We start from the raw sequence: 27,481 nt of genomic DNA on the forward strand, positions 1-27,481 counted from the left end.
CCCATGCTAATATATAATCTGTTACTTAATTAAGTACTTAATATATTATTCTCAGTCTTTTCATGTGAATTAACTTCATTTTCTCAGCTGGATTTACCTGCAAGAGGACAGAGACAGTATCTCTTACTGTAGGTACCAAGTCTGTGAATTGCTATGCCTTAGAACTGCATGCCTCTGGAAGTTTCTTTGTGGATCCTACAGAGGGGTCTGATAACCCATGGCTCACCTCAGTCACAACTACCGAGAGGGGTAGGCACCTATGTCTGTCAGAGTTCCATTCAGAAAAGGGAAGCCACTTTAGATATTTGGAGCAAAAAGGGATTTAGCAATAGTAGATATGGGCTTACCCAATTGTGGGAAAGGCTGGAAGGGCAGGCTTTAGGCTGAGCCTTCAGCCTTGACACCTAAGACAGCAGAGCAGCTGACCAAAGTAGGAAGTTACTACCTTGATTATAGTTGGAGGATAGGTCTATTGAGTTATGAATATGCTGCCGTAAATATAATTCAGGGATCAGGAAGCTGTGTCCACTGACTCCTTACTCACCTGAAGTTGGTGACTAGACTTTAGAAAGCAGAATTCCACTACTTCCGCTGCCACATGTCTGTCTGTCTGTCTCCCTCCCTGTCTCCTTCATTTTCTCCCTTTCCTCTTCCCACACAAAATGGAAGACTAGAACACTAATGTAGATAACTCCACATCTTGTTGAAACATGCTTCCCAGGAGAAACAGCCAGTGGTCAAGGGGAGAAGACCATCTGTTTTCTACATCTCATAGACGTGAATCTGAAAGATGGTCCATAATTTTTATCTAGAAGTTTGGCTCCAAAGGAGTTGGAGGAATATAGCTTTAACATTTATTTTTGTATGACTTTTTTTCAGTATTGTTCTTGAAGGTTGACAATTCAATTTCAGAATTTTATGTCTTTTTGACAGTGGGGATCCAAGTATGGGGTCAGCATTACATAAAACATTATGCTCTACTCACTCACATGAAGGTCTGTTATAAAATTCTAAGATCTTTGAATACTTTCTCAAGTTTTAAGAACAACTGCTGAAGAAAATCATGAGGAAAATGAAATTAAACTATAAAATAGAGGCAGCTAAGTCTAGGATTTTATCTCCCCTTACCCTCTCTTTTTTTTTTTTTTTTTTTTTTTTTTTAGGCCAGTGGATCATAACTTAATGTGGAGGACAGTGTAGTGCAATTTATCTCTAATTACAATTTTATAATGTTTACTTGACTTTCAGCTATTCATGCATCTTATTTTCTAGTGTTTCATCTCACACAACACCCTATTAGTCTTCAGTAATTACATAGCTGACTAAAGTCACTTTTCAGAGATGAAACAACTGGAGCTTTTTTAAGGTTTCTGGAATTTGAGAAGGTCAAGAGATAACCGGAAAAAAAATCTGGCTTATTTAGGAAGGAAGGATTTAATTTGACTCCACTTCTTAAGTATTTATGAAAGCAACAGTACAGGAGAAAACTTTTGGATCACCATAACTATACTTCACAATTACAGATTTAATGATTTTTATTTGAAAGTTTGGTTTTCATGTAATTTTTAAAAAACTTTTATAGTTTCTTTGCCCATTGCAGAAACAAAAAAATAAGCTTGTGGCTGAAACTTCTGCTGAGCAAAATCTACAGGACAGTCTTGAATTATAATTAGAATGGTGGGCTTCCTCAAATTTATTGGAGTTGGGACATACAGTGCTTCATTTTACTTCTCTAGGCTCTAAGCTCTTCGCCAACTACACATGGCATTTATTTATTTTTAATTACATGTGTTTTGTTTATTTTTGATAATTTTTGACAACTCCAGAGGACAAGTACATACATTTCAATGTTAAAATGAACAAATAAACAAAACTAGGTTGGAAATGGATGGGTTAGATTAATAAGTGCTAATACAGGTTTAATATGCTGCCATGGAAATTTTAGCTTTTTGGTTTTAAGTACATGTGTTTAAAATGATAAATCTTAAAAATTTTTGCTTTCATTTTGATGAAGATAAAAATCTTTGGTGAATCTGGATTTTTTTTGATGGCATGTGCCCAGTAAGCAGTTAGTTTAGCCCTTTCTAAACATGCTTTTCATCTCAAAATCATTCTGAAAACTAGTAAAAAGTGACAAATCTTTTCTAAGACATGTTGAAGCACCAGTGGGAGTCAGTAAGAACTAAGATACAACAGACTTCATGGAGATGGTATAACTTCATTTAAAAATTATATTTTGGTTATAATGAAAGTAAACATATACATGAAAATGAAGACATTTAAGAAGAATAAATTAAATTTGTCCATAATCCCACTATCATTAGTAAACAATATAAAACATTTTGATAATTTTTCCCTTTTTTGGTTCACATTTCTTCACATATTTTCTTTATAAAATCAGGATACATACACAGATCGAAAAGCGTAAAGAGATAATTTTACATTCTACCATATTCACAAAACACTACATTGTAAGTATTTTCTCATGGCTTAAAATACTGTTCAAGTCATGATTTTTAAATAACATTTTGATATCTGTTGTGGGGTTATGCCATAATTTGCATAACTATTACTCTATTATTGGATATATGGTTTCTTTTCTATTTTGTAGTAACAGAAATAACATTATAGGGATATTCTTGAAAAAGTGTTTGGTTTCCATTTTTACAAGATAGGTCCAAGAAACAAAATTTTGAAATCAAAGGATATGAACTGTTTTATCTCTTGTTGCATATTATCAGTTTGCTTTTCAGAGGTTATATGGATTGTCATCTCTACCAGCAGGTACCAAATGGTCTGTTGTGTGGAATTCTCAGTAGCATTAATTTTAAAAGATTTTCTTCTAGTTTTTATGGGAAATAAGAGTTTGATTCTCAAATTTATAATGATTTCTTTCTTTCCTTGTCAAAATAAAAGCATTTTATTGTCCCTGTTGTTTCTTCCGTGAGTTGCATCTTCGTATCAATGAAGTATACATTCTGGTGGCGTAAGAAAGGACCGTAAACAGATGTACTAGGTAGATAGAAGTATCACAAAGAAAAATAAAATGGGATGAGGGCCAAGAGTGCTGAGGTTGGCAATGCCATTTTAGGTACTGTTTTCAGAGAGGACTTTTCATACTGGTTACGGACAGACATGAAGGAGGAATTGTTGCTGGCAGAAGGACATTATAGGCAGCAGGAATCACAAGTACCAATGCCTTAGAATGTGCCTGATGTGTCCCTGGGTTAGCAGGTTTTCCCATGTGCCGGCAGCAGGGGCAGGGAGGGGCTAGTGGTGGGAGAGGAGCTCAGAATGACAGGACCAGATCACTTAGGGACTTGGAAACTATGGTAGGAAGTTTGAATTTTATTGAGAACAAGCCCCTTTGCTAGGTGACTGTGGAATACAACTGCTCAACTATACACTGAAGCCCTCAGTGACAGAGTTGTAGATGTATCATTTTAGGGACAGTGGAAGGAATAGGTTGAAGTGGGCAGGGATAAATGCAGGGAGATCCTTCTGGAAGCTATTTTGGTAGTCCAGAGAAGCAATGATGGTGCCCAGATTTAGACCACTCACGGAGATTTAGACCACTCACAGGTAAGGCTGGATTCTGTAGTGCTGCTAGAATTTGCACATAGATTGGATGGGGAATGTGAGCAGAACAGAGGAGTCAGAGTTCTGCATGTTAGAAGTTTAAGTTTGTCCGGGAGTGTTGATACATATCCCCCACCAATAAGCCAGGGGGAGATGGCGACGACAGTACTGTGTATGTAAATCAAACCATCATGCCGCACACCTTAAACATACACAACGATGTATGTCAATTATTTCTCAAAACTAGAAAAAAAGTTTAAATTTGCCTAAATTTGTGTCAGTAATATAGTCTAGCTGCCATTCTTATTTCTCACTTTTGTGAGATTTGTGGATTGGAACTTCCTTGAGGAATTTTGGTAACTATTTTATGCAGTTATTTTAATAATCACCATTACTGAAATTTACAGTCTGTTTTGTGTCTATAATACTGTTATCCAAATGTTTATTTGGTAAAGTGCTGGTACCGAAAAACAGACCCCCTACAAGAGAAATTTTGTAAGCGAAGTGAGAGTGTTAAACTCTAGGAGGAAGGCCAGAACAGCTGCTATGATTCACTGAACTGTGAGTTTGGGAGGGAGCACTCTGCAAAAATGATAGTTAAAGTGCTAAAAAATTACAGAGCAGCTTGCAGCAGATTTTTAAGTTTATGGAAATACCATATAACCAAAACAAGGAAGATGGGAACAAATGGGGGGAAGCTCTGGTTTCATGACTGTAAGATCAGTCAGTGCTGCTTCAGGGCTGAGTCAGCTGTGGGTTGCACCAAGGCATTAGTGCGTTTGATTTGATCGGAGATTGGAATGTGCTGATAGTGCTTTTCTCTTGTAATTTGATGCAATGTATTAATTAAAAAGCTTTATTTGAATTCAGCTGTTATTGTTACTTATCATGCTTAATATGTTTAAAGGCAAGCACTAGGAAGGAGATGTATGTTCCTGGAAAATACTCCCCTCAGCCTGCTTTCCATTCAGTTCAATGGGAAAATTAATAGTGTAGTAGGAGAGGTTTGGATTTTGCAGTATTTTCACTGACTATCCTTTGCATAACACATGCAGCTTACCCTGTAGTTGGAAAAAGGTCCCCAGTGCTTCTGATATGTGCCACTGTTAGTTTTCTGAAAGGAGATGGAGGGATAAAACCTAGAAAAAGACACTGAAAACGAATAAGCAAAGAGAAGAGAAAAAACAGTAGAAAGAAATGTCTGGAGGGACTAGTTTGATACATCTAGACAGTGAATTTGGTGGTAAACTTTTTTGCTAATTGAATCAAACAAGGAGACTTGTTGGATTGCATAATTTTCTGTTTACAGAGAAAAAGAAAATACCATATGCACGTTGATTTAGGTGACAAAAATTTGTTTAGAAAAATTAGTTGCTTTTAATGAAGGAAATTAAATAGTAGGTAGTAGCTGCAGTTGTGGTTTATTTATTGTTACTTTCAACAGGATGTTTTCTTATTGTGTTAAGTTGTATCTTGGTAATCACTTTTCCCACAGTACATTTGGTAAATGATATAGTAAGAGACATTGTTACAACTCCTCTAACCCTCTAGGAACAGAAATAAAAAATCCTGAATAGCTGGCTTTTAAAGAGGGGACCCCTGCGATGTCAAAGTTGCTAGATTATATTCAATTCCACTCCCTATACAAACAGTACCTTTTTTCACCTGAACTCATCTTTCCTCCAGGTCTCAGCTTCAGTGTGAATTCCTGAGTTCTTCCCTAACCCCCCAATTTAAAACAGTTTCCTTTATTAAAATCTCTCCTCTCATTCTTGCTTTGAATTCATTCTTAATATTTACCAAAATTTCCACTTATACTTAGTAATGCAATTATCTTGTTACTATCTGCCACTCCCCTCCCTATTATATTGTAAAATCCATGAAGGCAGTGATTGATTTTTCCAAGAATATTTACTGAATGCCTACTATGTGTCAACTAGGAGTTGGGAACACAGCTCTTAAAGTTTACATTGTCTTAAATTCTGGTATTTGCTTTTATCTCTAACATTTAGCACACAGGGGCCTAGTTCACAGAGACCCATCAATAACTTTTTGTTGAAGGAATGAAGATGAAAGCCATTGATGATTATTTGCAGGGCTCAAAGGTAGAGGGCAGTCAAGGTTTAGATCTGTAGTTCAGGAATATAAACTTCTGCTGAGGCTGCGACTCTTTTCTCCTATCACAGGCTGAAATTTCCAAGTGCCCCTGCCTATGTGATATTCCTTTGGTGAACGAGGGTTTCTCTCTGACCACAGTGATCTACCTCTCTGAAAAGGGAAATAAGAATAATCCAGAGATACTGATGATTAATTGGTGTGAGGTGGGTTGGGGCATCAGTTTTTGTTGTTTGTTTGTTTGTTTGTTTGTTTAAAGATCTTTAGGTGTTTTTGCATTACGCACACCAGGTCCAAAATTACTATCCTAAAGGAAGAAGAGAATGGAGTTTATGTCTAGAGGGTTCTCCTCTCTTCAAATACTGCTTGTTTTATTTTGGCAGAAGAGTTTTTAGGTAGGGTGTGTGCGTGTATGGTTGTGCATTTTTTTTTCCCCAGAAGGAATTTTGAATTTTTTCCATGCCATTCTAATAATTATCAAAGCAACACAAATTTTCACCAAATACCATGGAAGCCTGAGATATTTTTCACTGCTTCAGCTTGAGGATGTTTTAGGTCAGCATGACTTTTTTTCAATAAAAACCTGAACCTTCCTAATGTTAGATACTATTTTGTAACCACATTTGGGGAGTTTATACAGTTTAAGTAAGTTGCAAGATACATCTCTAAGACTTCAAGTGGTAGTGATCACTTGATAAACATTGTGAAATACAGAAATTTTAATTTTAATATAGTTAACTGTATTTTCATTTTGGACATAATCTAAACATCCAGCTGTCTATATTACTGATAATTAAAGATAGAAAAACCATTTATTGACTTCATTTAATACATAGTATGGACAAATGAGTTTTCTACCTCTCAGGACATAATATGTTATAAAAATTATAAGGGGGCAGTAACTGGAGAAACATATTGTGTTGTTGATAGAACCAGGCATACTGATATTCAGACATCAAAATGGAGACCAAGAAGTTAAAGGTAAGAAATAGCATGTGAAAAACTTATTATGGGGAGGGATGCCTGGGTGGCTCAGTCGGTTAAGCACCTGCCTTCAGCTCAGGTCCTGATCCCAGGGTCTTGGAATTGAGTCCCACATCAGGCTCCTCGCTCAGAGGGGAGCCTGTTTCTCCCTCTGCCTGCCACTCTCCCTGCTTGTGCTCTCTCTCTGGCAAATAAATAAATAAAATCTTTAAAAAAAACTTATTATGGGGATAAATAGCTGTATAGAATTAGATGTGTTTTGGGGAATTCCTGTATCATGGGAAGATATTGTAAGGAATGATCATGAAACATCAGGAAGAGATTATATTTGGTATTCTCTGCTTAATTAGAGAATTTTATAGAATGATTCCTGTTAAGTGTTTAGAGGAAGATCAAAGGCTCCATGGTTTAACTGACTGGAATGCTAAATGACCAAAAACGCTAACAGAGTCATTTGTGACTTTGAGAAAATATTTTCTATTTTTATTTTAAGCCATATTGTATGTTTCTGGAAAATGACACATGAATAGTGTAGCTTAATCTGGAATATCTGATATAAACAATATACCAACTTATGAAATCAATGTGAGTTTTCTCTACTTTGAGAAATTCCAGAATTAAGAGCAAGTGAGGAGTGCTGGAGAGGTGTTCAGTACTAAGAAATACTGAATGCTTACCCCTGCTTCTAGGTCACAGTGAAGTCAGACTGGGGAGCTGTTCTCTGATGAGTAATGTCAGAACCCTTTCAGCAGTGGGGATGTCTCCTTGTTTTACTCTTGGGAGTTTGGATTTTGGGGGACTCCTCACATCAGTGGGTCCCATGTGACACTGGCCAAGCTTTCCAACCAGGGGATTTTCATTCCTATTACAGAAGTTCTCTGACTGAAATGCTGACTCATTCAGATACAACCTGACCCAGTACCTGAGAGCATCCTGCCCTGAATGGATTGATACTGCTGAGATTACACTGCATTCAAAAGGGAGCTATTTTATAAACATCTGTTTTAAATATGCATCTTGTTTATGACTACTTAATGCATTGCTATGTTTTTCTTCTTTTTGAAGAACCAGTTGAACCATTCATTTCTAATGTGTTGCAGCTAGGTATTAATAGAATATGATTGTACAAGAGACAGGGAAAGAGAGGGAGGGAGAGATCAGCTTTTTCACAGTGACCATCCTCCAACAGTGCTCTTTGCCAACAGCTGATACTTCTTTTCCCCAGCTGCTTTTCAATGTACGTGTTCTAATCCTTGTAACACATTTCTTACTAATGACTCAAAGTGATGACATTTATACAGGAATGTGCAGCTATGCCTTGCTTATTCTAAAATAGGTTTTTTTTAAAAAAACCTCTTACATTTTAGGATGAGCTCAGTCATTATCCTGTTCTGTTCATTATAACAAAACAATCTACATTTAGGTTGTCTAATAGTTGGTGTCTATAATTCCTTCAGGAGCAAACAAATGACAAGGAAAAGTTATAGGGAAGTTATAGGGACTGTATACCCTTCAGGATTGGGAATATGGCAGTTAGATATTTTTATTATCTAGAAGGCACAGTAAAGGCTTTTAATTTAAACATTTTCTTACCACTTTATCCACACAGCAGGCTAATCTTTTAAGGTTAGTCTTCTTAAACAATCTGGAGTTCTTCACTCCTTTTTCTCAAATCTCCCATTTAATCTATCAGTCAGTTTTGTTTAATCTACCTTCAAAACATATCCAAACTGATCACTTTTTATCTTCTTTACTGCTACTGCTTGATCCATATCACCATGGCCTCTACCCTAGATTATTATTATTGTGAACACTCCCAACCAGGTTTCCTTATTTTATCCTTGACTTCTTTCAGTCATAGCAACCAGAGTAATCCTGTTAAACTTCAGTCTGATTATGGGACATAGTATAGTATAGCAGTTATGAGCACAGACTTTGGAGCCAGGCTGTCTGGGTTCAAATCTAGGTCCTGCCATTTATAGTCTGTTCAATTTAAGGCAACTTATTTAAGTGTAAAATTGGAATAACTGTATCTTTTTAGGTTTCTGGACCCAATGCCTATGGGGGGGGCCCCCCAATAACACCTAGCAATTCTCAGACACCAGCTGGGTATCTGAGAATTCAACTCAATTCTACACCATCTATTCTGGAGATAGCATCAGATTTCATAGGTTAAGTGCTCAGTCCTGTAAGACTGCCTCCCACCCCCCACTTCAGACACCCATTGCGAAGTTACATGTGCTTCTGACCAAATGGCTATAGACTGGAGGTTCCAGTGAACTCCTCCTTAGGTTCTTTTAATTTGCCAGAGTGGCTCACAGAATTCAGGGAAACACTAAAATACTTATACTAGTTTATTAGAGGACGTAGTAAAGTATACGTGTCAACATCCAGATGGAGGAGATACATAAGGCAGGGTATGGGGAGAGGACGCAGAACTTCCATGCCCTCTCCAGATGTGCCATTCTCCCTTAATCTCGATGTGTTTACCAACCCAGAGGCTCTTTGAACCCAGTTCTCTTGGATTTTTATGGAAGCTTCATTGCATTGTCATGATTGCATTGTCTGATTCAACCTCCAACCCCTCTCCCCTCCCCAGAGGTCAGGAGGTATGACTGAAGTTCTAACCCTCTAATCACAGGGTTGGTCCTCCTGACAACCAACCCCCACCCTTGGGTGAGGTCCAAAAGTCCCCTTCTTTAATAACAAGACACCCATTTTCACCTTTATGGCTCTGAGGCATTTTTAGGAACTATGGATGAAGACCAAATTATATCTGAGAAATATGTTTTGGTCATTGGAATGACCAAATATATATTTCTGACCAATCATTATATCACACTGTAGTACTTAGATTAAATTAGTTAATAGTATCTACATAGTAGACACTGCTATTAGTAGTAGTAGTAGTAGTAATAGTAGTATTTAGCCACTGTTACATCATCCTTTCACTCAAAATCCTCTAATAGCTTCCTATTGTATTTGGAGAAAAGGCAAATCTTTACAATGACCTCCTAGGCCCTGCACAATCTATTTATTCTGACTTTTGACCTCATCTCATTTTCTTTCTTGCTTAGTCTGTTCTGCCCACTCTGGTGCCTGTAGTGTCCTCTCCTCACTCCGCCAAAGACATACGAGGACTGGACCCAGCTTAGTCAGATTCATTGTATTCTTTGCTTCCTTTTCCTGGAAAGCTTTTCCTGAGGTGTCTGCCTAGCTAGCTCACTTCCTATGCTTCATGTTACCCCTTCAGTGAAATTTGGTTATGCTATTCAAAACTGTAACATATTCAAGACTCCCTATTCTATCCCCCTTCTTTTTAGCCCGGTAAGTTAAATGAAAATATTTTGTTTGGTTTTTGTCAACCACATGCATGTAAACTCCATGATGGCAGTCTTATCCCATCTTTGAGGCCCACCTAAAATTTTTACTTATGTGGGAATATCCCAACTACTCTTGATTTCTTCCTTCATTGTTTAACCTCCTTATTGGGCTATAATCTATAATTGGAGATGTTGAAGTATGTATATTCATTGGCATAGCTGTTCAGCATCATCACCATCTCCTGTGCTGAAGCCTGGTGCTCAGAAGTTATTCCTGAGCTTTTCCCAAGACATACCAAATCAAAAATTCTGGGGGCATGGTCTAGAAATTTTTGTTTTAATAAGCCTTTGGGTATTTCTAATGCATGCTAATATTTGAGAACCACTGGACAAGGACAGTGGCATGATTGATCAGATTGGGAGTGTCTGGATTAAGGATCCAGTTGGATCTTCAGGGTTCAGTGATTCCCTGGGGGTAGAAGGAAACTAAACTGGGTATAGGAGGTGGAATGTTCCAAGAATGAATAAACAAAAGCATTTCTCTGAAATGTATCAGAAACTGGGAAGTATGTCTACAAGATAAAGGGTAGTCAAGGGAATAGAAATCTGTCAAAGATTTTCTTGTTGAGTAAATTTTGGAAAATAGATGGTTAGCAGGGAACTTGGAAGTTGAGTGCTAGCATCAGGCAAATCTTGAGAATGGTAAGCCATGCAAAGATTAAGGCAATGCATATGTCGTTTTCTGGGTGGTGAGCATTTGAGATACCAGCTCTAAGACTGGAAATTTTTGACAGGAACTAAAATTAAGGAAGAGGGTACAAAACCAGATTCTGGCCACCTATTGAAATGATGTCATGATAGAGTTCTGACCACTGATGGAAGAAGGCCAAGAAACCCAGTTATTAAGAAAGGAATACATCTCTGCAGAGGAGCTTGGAATTGAAAGAACCTGAGGACTGAGAATAGGTTGGTGTGAGCTCCTGGAACAAAGTTACACAACCTCGGGGATAGTGTTTGGAGGGATTGGTTATCACATAAATCATTAAGGTCAACAGTGTCTACTCTGTGTTACATGTCAAATTAAATATTTTACTTGAAGACAGGGGATTTGTACATTATACATCTTTCTGTCTCTTCATTGCCTGAATGATAATGGATTGAAATCAAATACTTCCATAGCTTTCTGTTTATGAGGACTTATTTTAATCATATATATGTGTTTACTATGTGATATCGATCTTTTTGACTTTCCCCCCCTAATTTTGGATTTGAATAAAACAGTGCTTCAATAACTGGGAGAATATAGCACATGTTCAGAAAGACTTTTGGCTCCCTGCTATAACTGACTTACCATATGTATTACCATGGGCACAAAACAGAAAAGTGAACATGTTCAGGGTTTTATATTTTGCATGAAATAAGATAGAAGTTCAATTGTATAGAATTTCTGTGCTGCTGTTCTTCAAGCGTTCTAAGCCCCATGTTGAGGTGCATGCTTACCCACACCACACCATCCCCACCTCATGGAATTTGCCTAGATCTGGGAGTGTAGTGTAGGGGTTCTGATGCACCATGACTAGTGTGACCATGGCCATACTTGGAGGATGGTTGTCTTAAGGTTGTGAGGTTAGTCAGACACAGGCCAGGCTTGTCTAAGAGAGAATCATCCATGTATGTATCTTAACATATGACTTGGTTCAGAATTTAAGTAGGTTTCTATTCAAAATTGAGAGAAGAAATAAGAAGGGAGGAAAAACAGGCCCTTAGACAACAGGGAACTGATTGGGACAGAGGTAATTACACCTTAGGTGAATTTTTGTCATTGTGGCAGATGGGAGCACATAGAGAACCTTCTATATAGAGAACCTTCTATATAGAGCTTTATATCCAATTAAAATAGTGTTAGAAAGCCAATTTTACTTAGAAAAAACCTTTATGAAAAGTCATCTTCCTGTTATTTTTAGTGTTTTGGGGATTTGCATACTTTAAGACATATAAACTACCTTTTGGTTTATTCTGTCTTTAAAACAATCACAGGTCACTATCCTGTCATGGTTTAAATAAGTAATATTTTTCATAAAGCATTCTTGTGTTAATTCATCATAAATTCTGGTAATTCAGAGTGGAATCTAATGACTTCCTTGTTTGGAATAATATGAGAGGAAATCTCAGCAGGTTCATCACTTCATTTATTCAATATCAGCTATACGAGAAAAGAAAGAAATGTGAAAAAATGAAACTTTACTAGAAGAAAATATGGAAAGGTTGTTGTATAGCTGTAGAAGGTAGAAGGTCTTTCTAAAACCTGGAAGACATAAGAGTTAATGGCTGATAAAAACAGCACTATAAAAAAAAATTCTGCCTGGCAAAAATCATACAATCAAAATAAAGTCAAAAGATAAATAACAAATGGGAGGAAAATATTTGATCCAGAAGTTCTACTTTGGATTTATTCTACAGATACAATCTTATATGTAAGAAATACCTATATAAATCATCCATTACAGATTTTTTTTTTTTTAGTATAGGATTGGATTGGAAACAATGTGAATACCTGTCACTAACATAGTGTTTAATTAAATCGTAGTTTATCTATATGATGGGATACAGTGTAGCTGGATTACATTTGAAAATATCTCAAAGATATGTAGATCTTAAAAAGAGATGCAAAACAATTTTTGAACTACAAAATAGCCAAAAAACTGTTAACAAATGGCAATAAACACATACTTATCAATAATTACATTAAATGTCAATGAACTAAATTTTGCAATCAAAAGACACAGAGTGGCAGAATGGATTAAAAAAAAAGACTCATTTATATGCTGCCTATGAGAGACTCACTTTAGATGTAAGGACACACTGGAAGTGAAGGGACGGAAAAAGATATTACATGCAAATGGAAACTAAGGAAAGCTGGAGTAGCTATACTTACATCAGACAAAATGGACTTTGAAACAAAGACTGTAGTGAGAAACAAAGAAGGACATTACATAATGTTAAAGGGCTCTCCAAGAAAAAGAAATAACATTTGTAAATATTTATGCACCCAACATATACAAATAAATATATAAAGCAAATATTAACAGATCTAAAGGGAGGAATAGACAGCAATAAGTAACACTAGGTGAGTTTAGTATCCCACTTACATCAATAGATAGATCATCAAATGGAAAATCATTAAGAAAGTACCAACCTTAAATGATACATTAGATCAGATAGACTTAATAGTTAACATTCCACTTAAAAGCAACAGAATATACATTCTTCTCTGTAACACATGGAAAATTTTCCAAGATAGATCATATGCTAGGCCACAAAACAAGTTTTAATAAATTTAAGAGAATTGAAATAGTATCAAGCATCTTTTTTGACTGCAGTGGTATAAATCCAGAAATTAATTAACTTGAAGAAAATGGGAGAATTCACAAGTCTGTGGGATTAAATGACATACTACTAAACAACCAATGGATCAAAGAAGAAATCAAAAGAGAAATAAGAAAAATACCTTGAGGCAAATGAAAATGGAAATGTAACATACCAAAATTCATGAGATGCAGCAAAAGCAGTTCTAAGAAGGAAGTTCATAGCAATAAATGTCTATCTCAAGAAACAAGAAAAGTCTCAGACAACCAGTTTTGTATCTCAAGGAACTAGAAAAAGAACAAATGAAGCCTGGAAAGAAGCAACAAAGATTAGAGTAGAAATAAATGAAATAGAGACTAAAAAGATAATAAAAAAGCCAGTGAAACTAAGAGCTGGTTCTCTAAAAAAATACAATTAATAAACCATTAGCTAGATTCACAAAAAAAAAAAGAAAAAAGAAAAGAAAAAAGTAAAAATGAGGGCTCAAATAAAATCAGAAATGATATAAAAGTTACAACTGATATCACAGAGAAATATATATATTTTATTTTAAGTAATTTCAAGTAATATTTTAAGTAATCTCTACACCCAGTGTGGGGCTCAAACTCATGATCCCAAGATCAAGAGTCACATGCTCTTCCACCTGAGCCACCAGGTGTCCCAACATCACAGAAATATAAAGGATCATCAATACTATGAATAATTATTTGTTAATAAATTGGGAAAATGGATAAATTCTTAGAAACATATACCACCACTAAATCATGAAGAAATAGAAAATCTGAATAGACTGATTGCTAATAAGGAGATAAATCCAGGTCCAAGACTGAATCATGAAGAAATAGAAAATCTGAATAGACTGATTGCTAATAAGGAGATCAAGACCAGGCTTCCCTGGTGAATTCTACCAAACTTTCAAAGAAGAATTAATATCAGTCCTTCTCATTCTCTTCCAAAAAATAGAAGAGGAAAGAACTCTTCCAAATTCATTGTAAGAGGCCCAGCATTACTGTGATAGTAAAACCAGGCAAGGAAGCCTGGATGCAGAATGTCTTTCTGGAAAAGAAAATTATAGGCCAATATCCCCAATGAACATAGATGCAAAAATCATCAACAGAATATTACCACACTGAATTCGGCAATAATTGAACTATTAGGATCATACACCATGATCAAGTGGGATTTATTCCAGGGATGCAAGGATGGTTCAATACCCACCAATCAATCAATGTGAAATACCACATTAACAAAATGAAGGATAATAATCATACGATCATCTCAATAGAGGCAGAAAAAACATTTGACAAAATTCAACATCCATTTATGATAAAAACCCACAACAAAGTGGGTATAGAGGGAACGTGTGGCAACATAATAAAGACTAAAGTAGTGGTAAAAAGCTGAAAACTTGAAGATCTGGAGTAAAACAAGGATGCCCACTCTTGCCACTTTTGTTCAACATAGTATTGGGAGTTCTAGTCAGATAAATTGGCAAGAAAAAGAAATAAAAGGCGTTCAGATTGGAAAGGAAGAAGTAAAACTGTCACTGTTTGTTAAGGACATGGTATATTATATCTAGAAAATCAAAATTTCATCAAAAACTGTTGGAACTAATAAATGAATTAGTAAAGTTGTAGTCATAGAGTCAGTATGAAAAATTCTATTGTGTTTCTATATACTAATGAACTATCAGAAAGAGAAATTAAGAAAACAGTCCTACTTGCAGTTGCATAAAAAATAATAAAAATACCTAGGAATAAATTTAATTAAGGAAGTGAAAGACCTATACATTGTAAACTATAAGACAATGAAAGAAATTGAAGAACACAAATAAGTGGAAAGATATTCTATGCTCATGAATTGGAAGAGTTAATATTGCTAAAATGTCCATAGTACTCATAGCAGTCTGCAAACTTAATGCAATCTTCATAAAAATTCCAAAGGCAGTTTTCACAGAAATAGAACAAACAATCCTAGAATTTGTATGGAACCATAAAAGACCCTGAATAGCCAAAGCAAACCTGAGAAAGAAGAACAAGGCTGGATGCATCACGCTTCATGATTTCAAACTGTATTACAATGCTATAGTAATTAAAATAGTATGATATTGACACAAAAACAGACACATAGATCAGTGGAACAGAATAGAAAACCCAGAAATAAACTCATGTGTGGTCAATAGTTTATCATAAAGGAGCCAAGAATATGCAATGAGGAAAGGACAGTCTCTTCAATCAGTTGTGTTGGGAAAACTGGGCAGCCACATGCAAAAGAAAGAAACTGGACTACTATCTTATACTATATACAAAAGTTGACTCAAAATGGATTAAAGACTTGAATATAAGACCTGAGCTATAGAACTCCTAGAAGAAAATACAGGTGATAAACTGCCTAACATTGGTCTTGGAAATTGTTTTTTGAATCTGGCCCCAAAAGCAAAATCATCAAAAGCAACAATAAAATACACAAAACCAAAAAGAAAAAGAAAAACACCGTAAACAATAAATGTGTTGTACTACAGCAAACTAAAAAGCTTCTTCACAGCAAAGGAAACCATCAACAAAATGAAAAGGCAATCTACTGAATGGGAAAAAAAATATTTGCAAACCATGCTTCTGATAAGGGGGTTATATTCAAAATCTATATAAACTCATATACCTCAATAACAACAACAATAACAACAAAATAATTTGATTAAAAAAATGGGCAGAATGTCTGAATAGACATTTTCCAAAGAAGAAATACAGATGGCTGACAGACACATGAAAAGATGCTCAACATGATTAGTCATCAGGGAAAAGCAGATCAAAACCACAATGAGATCACCACACATTTGTTAGAATGGCTGTTGTCAAAAAGATAAATAACAAGTATTGGTAAGGATGTGGACAAAAGGAGAACCCTTGTGCACTCTTGGTGGGAATATAAATTGGTCCGGCCAGTGTGGAAAGCAGGATGGAGATTCCTCAAAAAATTAAAAATAGAAATACCGTATACTCCAGCAATTCCATTTCTGGGTATTTGAAGATGAAAACACTAATTCCAAAGTTACATATGCACCCCCATGTCCATTGTAGCATTATTTACAATACCGAGATCTGAAAATAACCTAAGTGTCCATCGATGGCTAAATGGGTAAAGAAATGCAGTACCTATATACATATATACTCAAGCCATAAAAAAGAATGAATCTTGCCATTTGTGAAATAACTCAGAGAAAGACAAATATCATATGATCACTTTTGTATGTGGAATCTAAAATATACATAAAACAAACTCATAGATACAGAGAACAGATTGGTGGTTGCCAGAGGTCAGAGATTGGGGGAGGGAAGGAAAAATGGGTGAAATTTTTTTGCTTTTTAAAAAAATTTTAAATAAATTGAATAATAAAAAATTTTAAATATGCAAAATTGGAGTGTAGGATATATATTGACATCTTTTGAAGCATCCGTAAGAACAACATTACTGGTAGCTCCTGGGAGAAAGTCACCTAGAGGTCTGGGAGAAAGATCTGGGAAGGAATATCACTTCCTACTTTATCACCTAGTCCAAAAAATTAAATTACTAATTTGAGTGTCTGAGGAAGGAAAAAATCAGTCATCTGTATACATAAACATATTTTTAAAATCTCTAACTTGGCCCAATGAATGCTAGAGCTAGAATGTTTCTTACATTTTCTGGGACATACTTTCCAAAAAAATAGGACATTTCTGTTACATAAAGATGAAAGTTTATGACAGTTTACACAAATTAATAAAACTCCTTGTTTTTTTTGGGGGGGGGTCTTACAGTAATTCCATAGAAGAAGGTATCCATAGTTGTAGAAATCAAATCATCTACATTTAATTTTACGTTCCCCAAGAATCAAAAATACAGATTCAATTTTCTAGTAATCTCTTACATGGCGAGTTCAAGTTGTTGAACAATGGGGGAGGATTCTGAGCTGCCAAAATAGATGCCATAAAACTTTGCAGACAGAGTGGGGATGGACTGCTGCTCAGATTAAATGTACTCATTTTGTGCAAGATGGATACAATGGAAAATACCCTCTTCGAAAAAATGTATTTATAATCTGTTCATGGCAATGTGGAGTAGAAGAAGCAAATGTTTATATTTGAAGATGAGGAATGAAAGTTATGACTTTTTTCTTGTTTCCATTTCAGCCACTCAACACTTTATCTGGTGTGCTTTTAATTTTGCAACCCAGATGCATTTATTTTTATTCCTTTAGGTTAGACAGACTTCATAATGATTTTTCTTTTTCCATTATGGAGGAGTAAGGCCATTTTGGTTCAGACACTTCATCCTTACAACTTTCTCTCAGAACGTGGCTTGCTTGGTGACAAGTCCATCTCAAGTTGGCCTCTGCCCAAGGGCAACTCTTCTTTTCATTTGTAGTTGAATTAGCAGGAATATGTTATCTCAGCCTCTGCTGTTTTGTACTCGTTGTTAACTTTACTATTGATGACCTTTGCTTATGAGTCTGGGAAATATATTTAGTGCTTATGTAAAATATGGAATAAACAGCAATAAATCAAATTTGTTTGAACAAACTACATAACCTTGGGACCAGATTTTTGGCAGGCAATTTAGCGTCTCTGCTAAAGCATTTGGCTTGCAGATGGGTTACCCCAGCCCACTCAACGGAGGTTCTCATTATCGGTGCATCTTTCTACTTTGGAGGTTGCTGTAACCTTTGAACCCTTGGAATTCTACAGATTAAAATCTGTTCTTTCTGTTAGGGGGCAACGCCTTTTCCTTTTGACATTAATATTATAACCGAGGTATAAATTTCATATTTTGAATGTATCAAGTGTGCCCTCCAAGTCATAAATCCTGGAAAATGGACCTATCCTCTTTGTATTAATGTTTATAAAGATAGGAAACACTGCTTTTCCAAGACAGTCCATTCATCCTGGATGCTTTTAATCATATTTTGTATTTGCTATGGTCTGAATGTTTGTGTCCCCCCCACCCCATATTCATATGTCAAAAACTTAACTCCCAAAGGTGATGGTATTAGAGGGTGGGGTCTTTGGGAGTTGCTTAAGTCACGAGGGTAGAGACCTCATGAATATGGTTAGTACTCTTATAAAAGAGGCTCCAAAGAGACCTTGACCCATTTCACCATGTGAAGACACAGGGAGAAGGTGCTGGCTTGTAAACCAGAAAGAGGGCCGTCACCATGCTGGTGGGGTAATCTTGGACTTTTAGCCTCTAGAACTGTGAGGAATGAATTTCTGTTGTTTTTAGGCTACAGGGTCTATGGTGTTTTGTTAGAGCAGCCTGAATGGACTAAGACAATATTGACACAAGATCTGCCTTCTCTCCATTAATTCTTCCCCAGCCAGTTATCTTCTTTAAAATAAGATAGAGGAAATCTATTTTTTTCTTCTCAAATGTGATGAGGTTGGGAGGTGTTGAGTCTTTTTTTCAAGTAGAAAAATTCTCAATCCCTCAACTATTCAATATATGAAATAATTGCCAGACCTCTAACCATGCTGGTCAAACTCCATGTTTGCCAAAATTTTCCTTAGTGTAGCATGTCAAACATCTCATAATTTTCCATGCATGGGCTGCACTGATTACACAGGGATCATCACCTCTCTTGTCAAGATAGCTTTTTTGTTTGTTTGTTTTAGTCAGCTGTCTCACTTAGAGACACTTAGGGCACTTTTTATTCTTTCATTTTTTTGTCATGTCTTACCCTGATCGAAGCCCCCCTTACTGTGATCATTCTCGGTGTTTAAACTTTAGTTTCCCCTTCTAAACTCCAGAAACAATTTGTTGGAACTCAGTGTATAGTTTTTGGCTGCAATCAAGTCCTTGCATTTTTATCTCCATGTTTCTGGAAGGGGATGGGGATGGATGTAGAGGAGTGGATCTCCTTTAATTTTCTTCTTGTCTATCACCTTTAGGTTGAGTTCTTAAAATTTAGCTCATGGATATTTATTGTGAAGGATGGTGGGGTATTACCAAAGAGAGTTATTGCATTGGAGTTCTGAACAAAGTTTGTTCTTTTTTTTTTTTTTAACACAGTTTGAATAGATTATATTGTTCATATTAATGTTTTTCTAAAGTATGTGAATATTTCTGTAATTAGGTGAATATACATTTATTTAAATATAAATTTATTTAAATTTATTAAAGATGTATTTATGTCAAGGTTTTTCATAAATTTCTCAATGGTTGCTATGATTAATATGGTTATAGAGGGGCCCATGATTTTTGATATTAAAAATTTCACCTCATTCTAAAATTCCAGTGTTATCCTAATAGTTATTCAAGTTTTACTGACTACAGATACACTAAATTTGATGTTTTTTGCAATATAATTATCTGTTTGGATGCTATTCTTAAATGCCTTTAAGCTTTCATAGCCCTGTGAAATCAACTACCTGCTAGGAATTCTTGGGCATAATATTAAATAACTCTTTTGACTGTGTCTTGAAATTTGTCTTTCATTCACTACTAGGTTACCTAATAAACTAAACATGGGTATATACCATCAGGAAACATGGGCCCCCAAAAAGAAAATTAGAAAACCTTTTTTAAAAAGGTGATACTAATTTTAGTGTATGTACAATTTTTTATTTGAAAAAAAGTTTAAAATGCATATTATGGTTTGAAATACTTATGAGGGAGAGAGGTGGTCTCTGTCCACTTTGACCTTTTAGGTGCCTAAGGCCTCTGGCGGTCTTAATCTGGTCCTGCTTCACTTGATATCTGGTGTTGGTTGAACTTCTGGTTCTAGAAGTGTTTATCCTTAACTTAATGCCCTCCCACCATTTGGCTCCTGGAGCTCCAGAAATTTATGTGTCATTCAGTCTTTTATAGATAACTGGCAACATTCACTTTCTCTAATCCCACTGCATATACTGCTACAGGGATCAAATTGTCCTGATTTGCTCAGGATTTTCCAAGTTGATTTTTTTTTTTTTAATTGTGTGGGTTTTTTTTTTTTTTTTTAGATTTTATGTATTTGGCAGAGAGAGAGAGCACAAGCGGGGGGAGCGGCAGGCAGAGAGAGAAGCAGGCTCCCTGCTGAGCAGAGAGCCAGACATGGGGCTCAATTCCCAGGACCCTGGGTTTATGACTTGAGCCAAAGGCAGATGCTTACCCGACTGAGCCACCCAGGCGCCCCAGGACTTTCCAGGTTTTAAAACTGAAATCCCTGTGCTCTGGGAACCTCCTTAGTCCTAGGCAGATGGGTGATTGGTCACCCTATATACTACCTTCCCCCTACTACCTCATGGCACATCTCCTGATTTGCTGTATATCTGTGCATTGCCCAGAGTGGGCTATGGAAGCTCAGGCATCCATTTGAATGCTAATGTGTGAAGCTGTTCCCTATGTAGCATTAGTAGTTGAAAGTTTACTTTTTTTTTTTTTTAAGTGTTCCCTTTTCTCCCCTCTTTCCTACAAAAATCCTAAGGAATCCTTTGATGTCTCTTTGCCATATCCTTTTTAGGTTTTTTCTTTGTTGAAATTTTTGGCATTAATTGTTCTTGAGAAAACTTTGTTTTGAATTTTTTTTCAACAATTCCACAAAACACAATTTGTTTTCTTGCTACCTACACGCTGTGGGTTTGGTTTAATTGTCATAGTGTTTGGGTGACTCAGGACTTAAGAAAGCAACAAAATTGTTCAATAGGACCTGGAAAACCATGTTTTTAGTAATTGAGAATCTTGAGTTCCAGTCCTAGATTGGTTACCACTGAGTTGCAGGATCCCGGACAAGTGTTGTTTTTTCTTTAGGTTTTGGTTTCCTCCTCTCTAAAAGAAGTAGACTTTGCTCCATTATGCATCAGGTCACAATTTACATTAACATAAAATGACTCTTGGGGCACCTGGTGGCTCAGTGGGTTAAGCGTCTTCCTTCTGCTCAGGTCATGATCCCAGGGTTCTGGGATCAAGCCTTCATCTGGCTCCCTGCTCAGTCAGTGAGGAGCCTGCTTCTCCCTCTCCCTCTGCCCCTCCATGCCCCCTCTCCCCCACTTGTGTTCTCTCTCTCTATGTCAAATAAATCTTTTAAAGAAATATAAAATAAAATAAAAGAATATAAAATAACTCTCAGCAGAGGAACAGAGTGTGATTGCCTTATGTACCAAATACTTCTCTAGTGTCTGTTTGGAGTCTTTTCTATATCTCTCTAGCATAACCTTTGAGCCCTGAACCTAATACCTAGCCCTTTATCAGACACATAAACTAATTAGGCCCATAATGTCTTTTTCAGATGAAGACTTGCTGCTTGTAACTAGAAGCATGTTGGGTCTGGCATCCTCAAGACCATCCATCCCCAGATTCAACCATTCATTAGGAGGGCTAAGAGGATTTAGCATATAAGTCATACTTATTGTTGTGATTTATTATAGTGAAAGGATATTAAGCAAAATCAGCAAAGGAAAAAGACACATGAGCCAATCAGGGAAATCAGATGCAGCTTCCCACAGTCCTTTCCCAGTGGAGTCACACAGGATTTGCTTAATTCCCCTAGCAACTAACTGTGACAACACGTGTGAAATGTTATTTATTAGGAAAACTCATTAGAGACTCAGTGCCCAAGGTTTTTAGTGGGGGCTGGTCATATAGGCAAGCTCTGTATCAAAATTCCAAGCTCCTAGAAGGAAAGCAGCTGTTCAGCATAAGTACATTGTTTCTACATTTTAGGCCCAGTGAGCCATTCTTATTGGGAATGGTGGGAGCCCTCCCCAAATCCAATTTTCCAGATGGCAGCCAAGGACCAACCTTGCCGCAGGTCTTTCTAAGGATAGAAGTTTCAGCTTGCTACGTTCTCTCTTTTCTACACATGTAGTAAAACTCAAAGTTTGCGTCTAGTCTCTTAACTTCTCACTGGCAAGTAAGTCCACGTGAAATGTTGGAAAGAAATGGACTGAGAAATAACTGAAGTTCTATTCCTGGCTTTGCTAGTAACATGTTTGGGTGACTTTCATAAAATTGTTTAACTTATTTAAACCTTACTTTCTTCATCTGTGAATTGGAGATAATAAAGCTAATGACATAGAGATTTTGTTGAGAACAAATTATTTTATATACACATTCACATGAAGCATAGCATTACTTATCCTTGAATCTACTCATTCACAAATGTTTATTAAGAACCTACTATATGCTAGACATTGATATACCTTAGAGGTATATTATTGAGAAAAAGGCATCCTGTAAGACATTTATAGTTTAGCTGCGGGGGAGAGACTTTAATCTCAAATAATAATTGTGAATATTAATATACAATTTGTGGTAAGTGCCCTGAAAGAGAGGTAGTCAGGGACAGTCTCCCTAAGGAAATGGCCTATTGTAAGAATCTGAAATTTCTACTGTAGTAGGAAGGGAGAAGTGAAGGGGGGGAAATCAGAGGGGGAGACGAACCATGAAAGACTATGGACTCTGAGAAACAAACTGAGGGTTCTAGAGGGGAGGGGGGTGGGGGGATGGGTTAGCCTGGTGATGGGTATTAAATAGGGCACGTACTGAATGGAGCGCTGGGTGTTATATGCAAACAATGAATCATGGAACCCTACATCAAAAACTAATGATGTAATGTATGGTGATTGACATAATAAAATTAAATTAAAAAGAAAAAGAATCTGAAATTTCAATAGGCAGTGACTCCATGAAGAGGTCAGGAGGGGAATTAGATAATGATGTATAGGCTCTTCTCTTTGGGTGGGACGGAGCAGGTGTTGTTGGAGAGTCAAAAAAGACAGGGCAGTTGGAGCAGAGAGAAGAAAGGAGGGAGTGATAATGGGTGACAGTGGAGAGGGCCACTGTCAAGGACCACATTTAGGTGATAGAGTTTGGGCACCATCCTAAGAGCAATGGAAAGCCATTTAAGGATGTTTAGCAGTGGAACAACATCACTCTGGCTGCTTTGTAGAATTGGAGTGGGTTGCAGAAGCCTGGGCTAGTCATGACCATAACTGGAGTTAGTGTTATAGCTTGCTTGGAGATGGAGAGAAATGTAAACATTTGAGAAGGCATATCTGCATTTTCTTACTAAATTATTTGATTAAATAGCTTCAACCTGAACTGTTTTTACATAGGTTGGTTTTGTGTGTGTGTGTTTCAGTCTAGCATCATAAAATCTTGAGAGTTGGAAGAGATGTCAGATTCTTGAGTATGTAACTCTGGTAGAGAAAGAGATGGAGTTATAACCTGCTGAGATTTGCACAACAATAGCCTACCTTATCCATGCATTTGTTGAGTAGAAATAAGAAGATACTATCTATGTAGATATATGTAGACTTTACAGTGTGTCAGCCACTTTCCATATATTAACTAATTTAATTCTCACAACAAACGTATCAGGCAGGTGCTATTATTGCACATATTACAGTTGAGACATAAATGGAGACACATATAGCTGACTAATTTCTAACAAATAAATGGTAGAGCTGGGATTTGAACCCACGTATTTGTCTTCAGCTTCATTTGGCCAACACCAGTGGCAAACTATGACTCTTAGGCCAAATCTGACCCACTGTTTTTGTAAAGACAGCCAGAAAATTAATAATTAAAAAAAATTTTAAGTGTTTAAAAAAATGTAAAGAATCATGACAGATTATATGTGGTCCATAAAGCCTAAAATATTTGTTTTTTGGCCTTGTACAGTGAAAGTTTGCTAGCCCCTGTGCTATGCTAACCATTACTAAGAAGATATGATATGTTCCTTCAGTAGAAAGTTGAGAGTCACTGATCTTTATAGATAAAGGACATATCTGGTCATAAAATGAGTTAGTTGCAGAGTGAGAATAGCATACTTATAGTTCCTGTTTTAGAATTATTTTTCTTGACATCTGCAAATTTAAAATTGAGGACTGGTTTGACTTTGTGTGGAGAAAGTTTCTTGGAAAGATAAATTTATCCTTCCCATAGTAGGATCAAAGGCAGCTGGGCTATTGCTGAGTTACTTAATGTGATGACTGTCATTAAGACAATGAATTTCAGATGAATTTTATGTGCTGCTTTAGCATTTGGAAATGGTATATTACACAAAACTTTCTATTTTGAACCCATGGTTTGCTTTTGAAAAGAAAAATTAGGTCAGCACTAAATGTTGATAATTCTGCTCTTATAGCAACACCTATTTGGAGAAAGAAGAATGCCTCTTTAACAATGCATTTCTCCTGTCCCCCAGAACTGCATTAATAAGAGAGAATATAGCATATTTTTGGCCTTTCTAGATAAATTGACTTCTTTTTGAGAAATTCTGATATTCATCTGAATTTTATAGAGAGGTATATGTTTAGCCGCTTAAGTATTTATTAAATCTTACTATAATGATAGGCATTTGGGGAGATTGTAAAGATGATTACAGAAGTTTTTGTTTGTTTTTTGCCATGGTGTGAATTTTCATTGATAAATGGTGGTTCTAATCTACCACACTTTATAGATGCGTTACATGTTTCTTGCTCATGCAAACTGTATTAATCTATTTTATAATAGGGAGAGACAGTGGCAGTAGAGGTTACATTTGGTCACAGTTAAGCTTCCATTTGCTTTTTGACACCATTATAGATACGTTTTGGTAATGGTTGATGCGTGCCTCTTATCCAAGCCCATTTCCTCCCTCTATCATCTCACATTATCATTTTGGTTGTGGTGGGTGGATTGAGTGAAGTACTAATAGTAGTTGTTTAAATTACATTTTTTATTAGAATATTTCTGGTATTTCATCCTTTTTACTTATTTAGACATTAAAAGTTTTATATTGACTATTTTTCTGTAATTTTTCTGATTGGAAGGTTAGGGATTGTGCATAAAGTTGAACTCTCTTTTAATTGTAGGAATTTCCAAACATATAGAAAAGGAATCCAGTTTTGATAGTCATCACATATGGTCAGTCTTGTTCAATCTTTTATCTTCCTCCTTCATTGCCTCCTCTCAACCTCAGACAATTTTAAAACAAACTGTAAATACTGTATATTATTTCATTGGATAAATACTTAAATATGTGTCTCTAAATTATAAGGACTCTTTAAAAAAATCAATGCCATTAGCACAATAAAAAATTAAGTTTCCTATATCAACAAATATCCAATTAGTGTTCAAATTTCCCTAATTTTCTCAAAAATACCTTTCCACAGTTAGTTTTTCAAATCAGGATCCGACTAAACTCCATGGTTTACATTTGGTTGAATTATCTCTTAATTCTGTTAATATACTACATTAGTTTCCCTTCCATTCTTTTTCCCTTTTGCCACTGATTCATTAGGTCAATTGTGAAATCAAGTATGTATCATATTTAGGTTAAGGTTTTGACAAGGATACTTCATAAATGGTGACCAAGTTAGACTCTTGAATTGATTGGTGAAACTTATAAGTAGTACATGTCAACACTTTCTTCTTTTATTGCCCCCAATTGAGTAAGATTTATTTCTCATCATAGTAATGATACTGAATAGCAGGTAAGAGGAAACAGATACTTATACATGATGCTATTAAACATACCTTTCTTTAAGAAAATTACTAATTCACTATTTTGTTTTGTTTTTGTAATTAGCAACAATAGTAAAACAACAGGAGTCCTTATTTGACATAAGACTGCCAGACATAGACTATACATTTTTAATTTTGCCTTCTGAGTCATTGGATTAGGTAACATTTCTGTCTGCTCAGTGGTTTGGCCAACATTACTTTTCCTATTAAGGATGTTAAAGTCCTTGCTGTTAATTTTATACTGAAAATAGTGTCAAAATCCATCTAATCAGAATATAAGGTTGTAGATAATTTTTATGATTTATGTATAAAATATTTATAAAAATCTGGTATTCTCTTTCAAAATTTATTGTGAATGGTAATATGTCACATTTTCTCAATCATTTAAGCCTTGTTTAAACTTTACAAATGAAATTTAAAAAAAAAATAATTGAAAAAGTACTCTTAAAATATATTGATTTGGTGCCTGACAACTTTATGAAAATAACTTATTTTTCTTTGACTATTTATTTCTCATAATGGTGAAAATTATGTGAAATATACCTTTTTCCAGAAAAAAAAACGATATTTATCTCTATGGAAATGTTTTCCTTTTTTTGGTTGACTAATGAATGTTTGAATCTGTTATTTCTTCATGTGTATTGCATCTATATATGTTATTGTTTTATTTATTTTAAAAATTTCATGGAAAATTACTTTGATTTATATTAAATTGTTTCTAATTAAATTCTATAATGCATTAATGCTATTTCTAATAATTGCCTATTGCTTAGCAGACATTTATGAATTTGTGGATTTTTTGTTATTGGTAAAGAGCAAGTGAGGATCAAACAATACAGCTCAGTGCCTAGAATGTTGAAAAGATGTTAACTTCTGCTTTCTTAGTCCATGGGTCCTTCTATGTCCTATGGTTGAAAGAAATGTCCCAGCACTTTTGATATCTGCTAATGTACTTGTTTCCTCTAGGCATTTTCCAACATGCCTTTTTCTGACATGGTTTCCTCTTAATAGCTTTTATGGATATTTAAAAATGATTCCTTAAATCTACCTCTTCCTATTGAGAAGTGGTTTTATGTTGGCTAGAAAATAATCATCCATTATAAAATGGCAACTAAAGCTGTGTATTTACTAGAGCAGTGCTGATTTTGCTTCCTTTATTTGTTAAAAAAATGATGCCCTGACCGTGATGTAAATGTTGCTGTGGATTTTAAGACTTCATTACAAAAATTAATAGGAGGGAGGCGGGTGGGTTTAGTGAGGAGTGGAAAGTGGGAACATTTAACCTCTTGGTAAACCATCTTATGCTAGTCCCTCTGTCTTTGCAGATAAATTATTAGTCATAACTGTAGCAACAAAAGAAAGTGATGGATTCCATCGATTTATGCAGTCTGCCAAATACTTCAATTATACTGTGAAGGTACAGTATATCTTTTAATTCATGGAGGTGTTAGAATATGTGACTAAAGTACATTTTTTTCATAACAATAACAACAATACCACCGCCACAATTTGCAACCCACACAAGGGAGTTGAAATTTGGTTACATAGTTAACTGAGTTTGTATATATAGTTGATTGTTTTAAGGGTACATTTTGACCTTATTAATACTCTGCCACGTAGACAATAATTTCTTCATATTTGCTAATGCTTTG

The 27,481-nt window shown here is 35.7% G+C and overlaps 1 protein-coding gene across 2 annotated transcripts in view; it reads left to right on the plus strand.

Annotated features, from left to right (window-relative positions):
- The window catches only part of PLOD2 (procollagen-lysine,2-oxoglutarate 5-dioxygenase 2), a 95,808-nt gene that overhangs the window by 15,473 nt on the left and 52,854 nt on the right, over positions 1 to 27,481 (plus strand). For both annotated transcript variants that reach the window (XM_025870280.2, XM_025870288.2), the window contains exon 2: positions 27,155 to 27,246. In XM_025870280.2, the coding sequence (XP_025726065.1) occupies positions 27,155 to 27,246 (92 nt within the window). The remainder of the gene's footprint in view (positions 1 to 27,154; positions 27,247 to 27,481) is intronic.

Source organism: Callorhinus ursinus, unplaced genomic scaffold, assembly GCF_003265705.2.
Source record: "Callorhinus ursinus isolate GAN/ISIS: 27379988/994484 unplaced genomic scaffold, GSC_fseal_2.0 scaffold1, whole genome shotgun sequence".
Classification (NCBI taxonomy): Eukaryota; Metazoa; Chordata; class Mammalia; order Carnivora; family Otariidae; genus Callorhinus; species Callorhinus ursinus.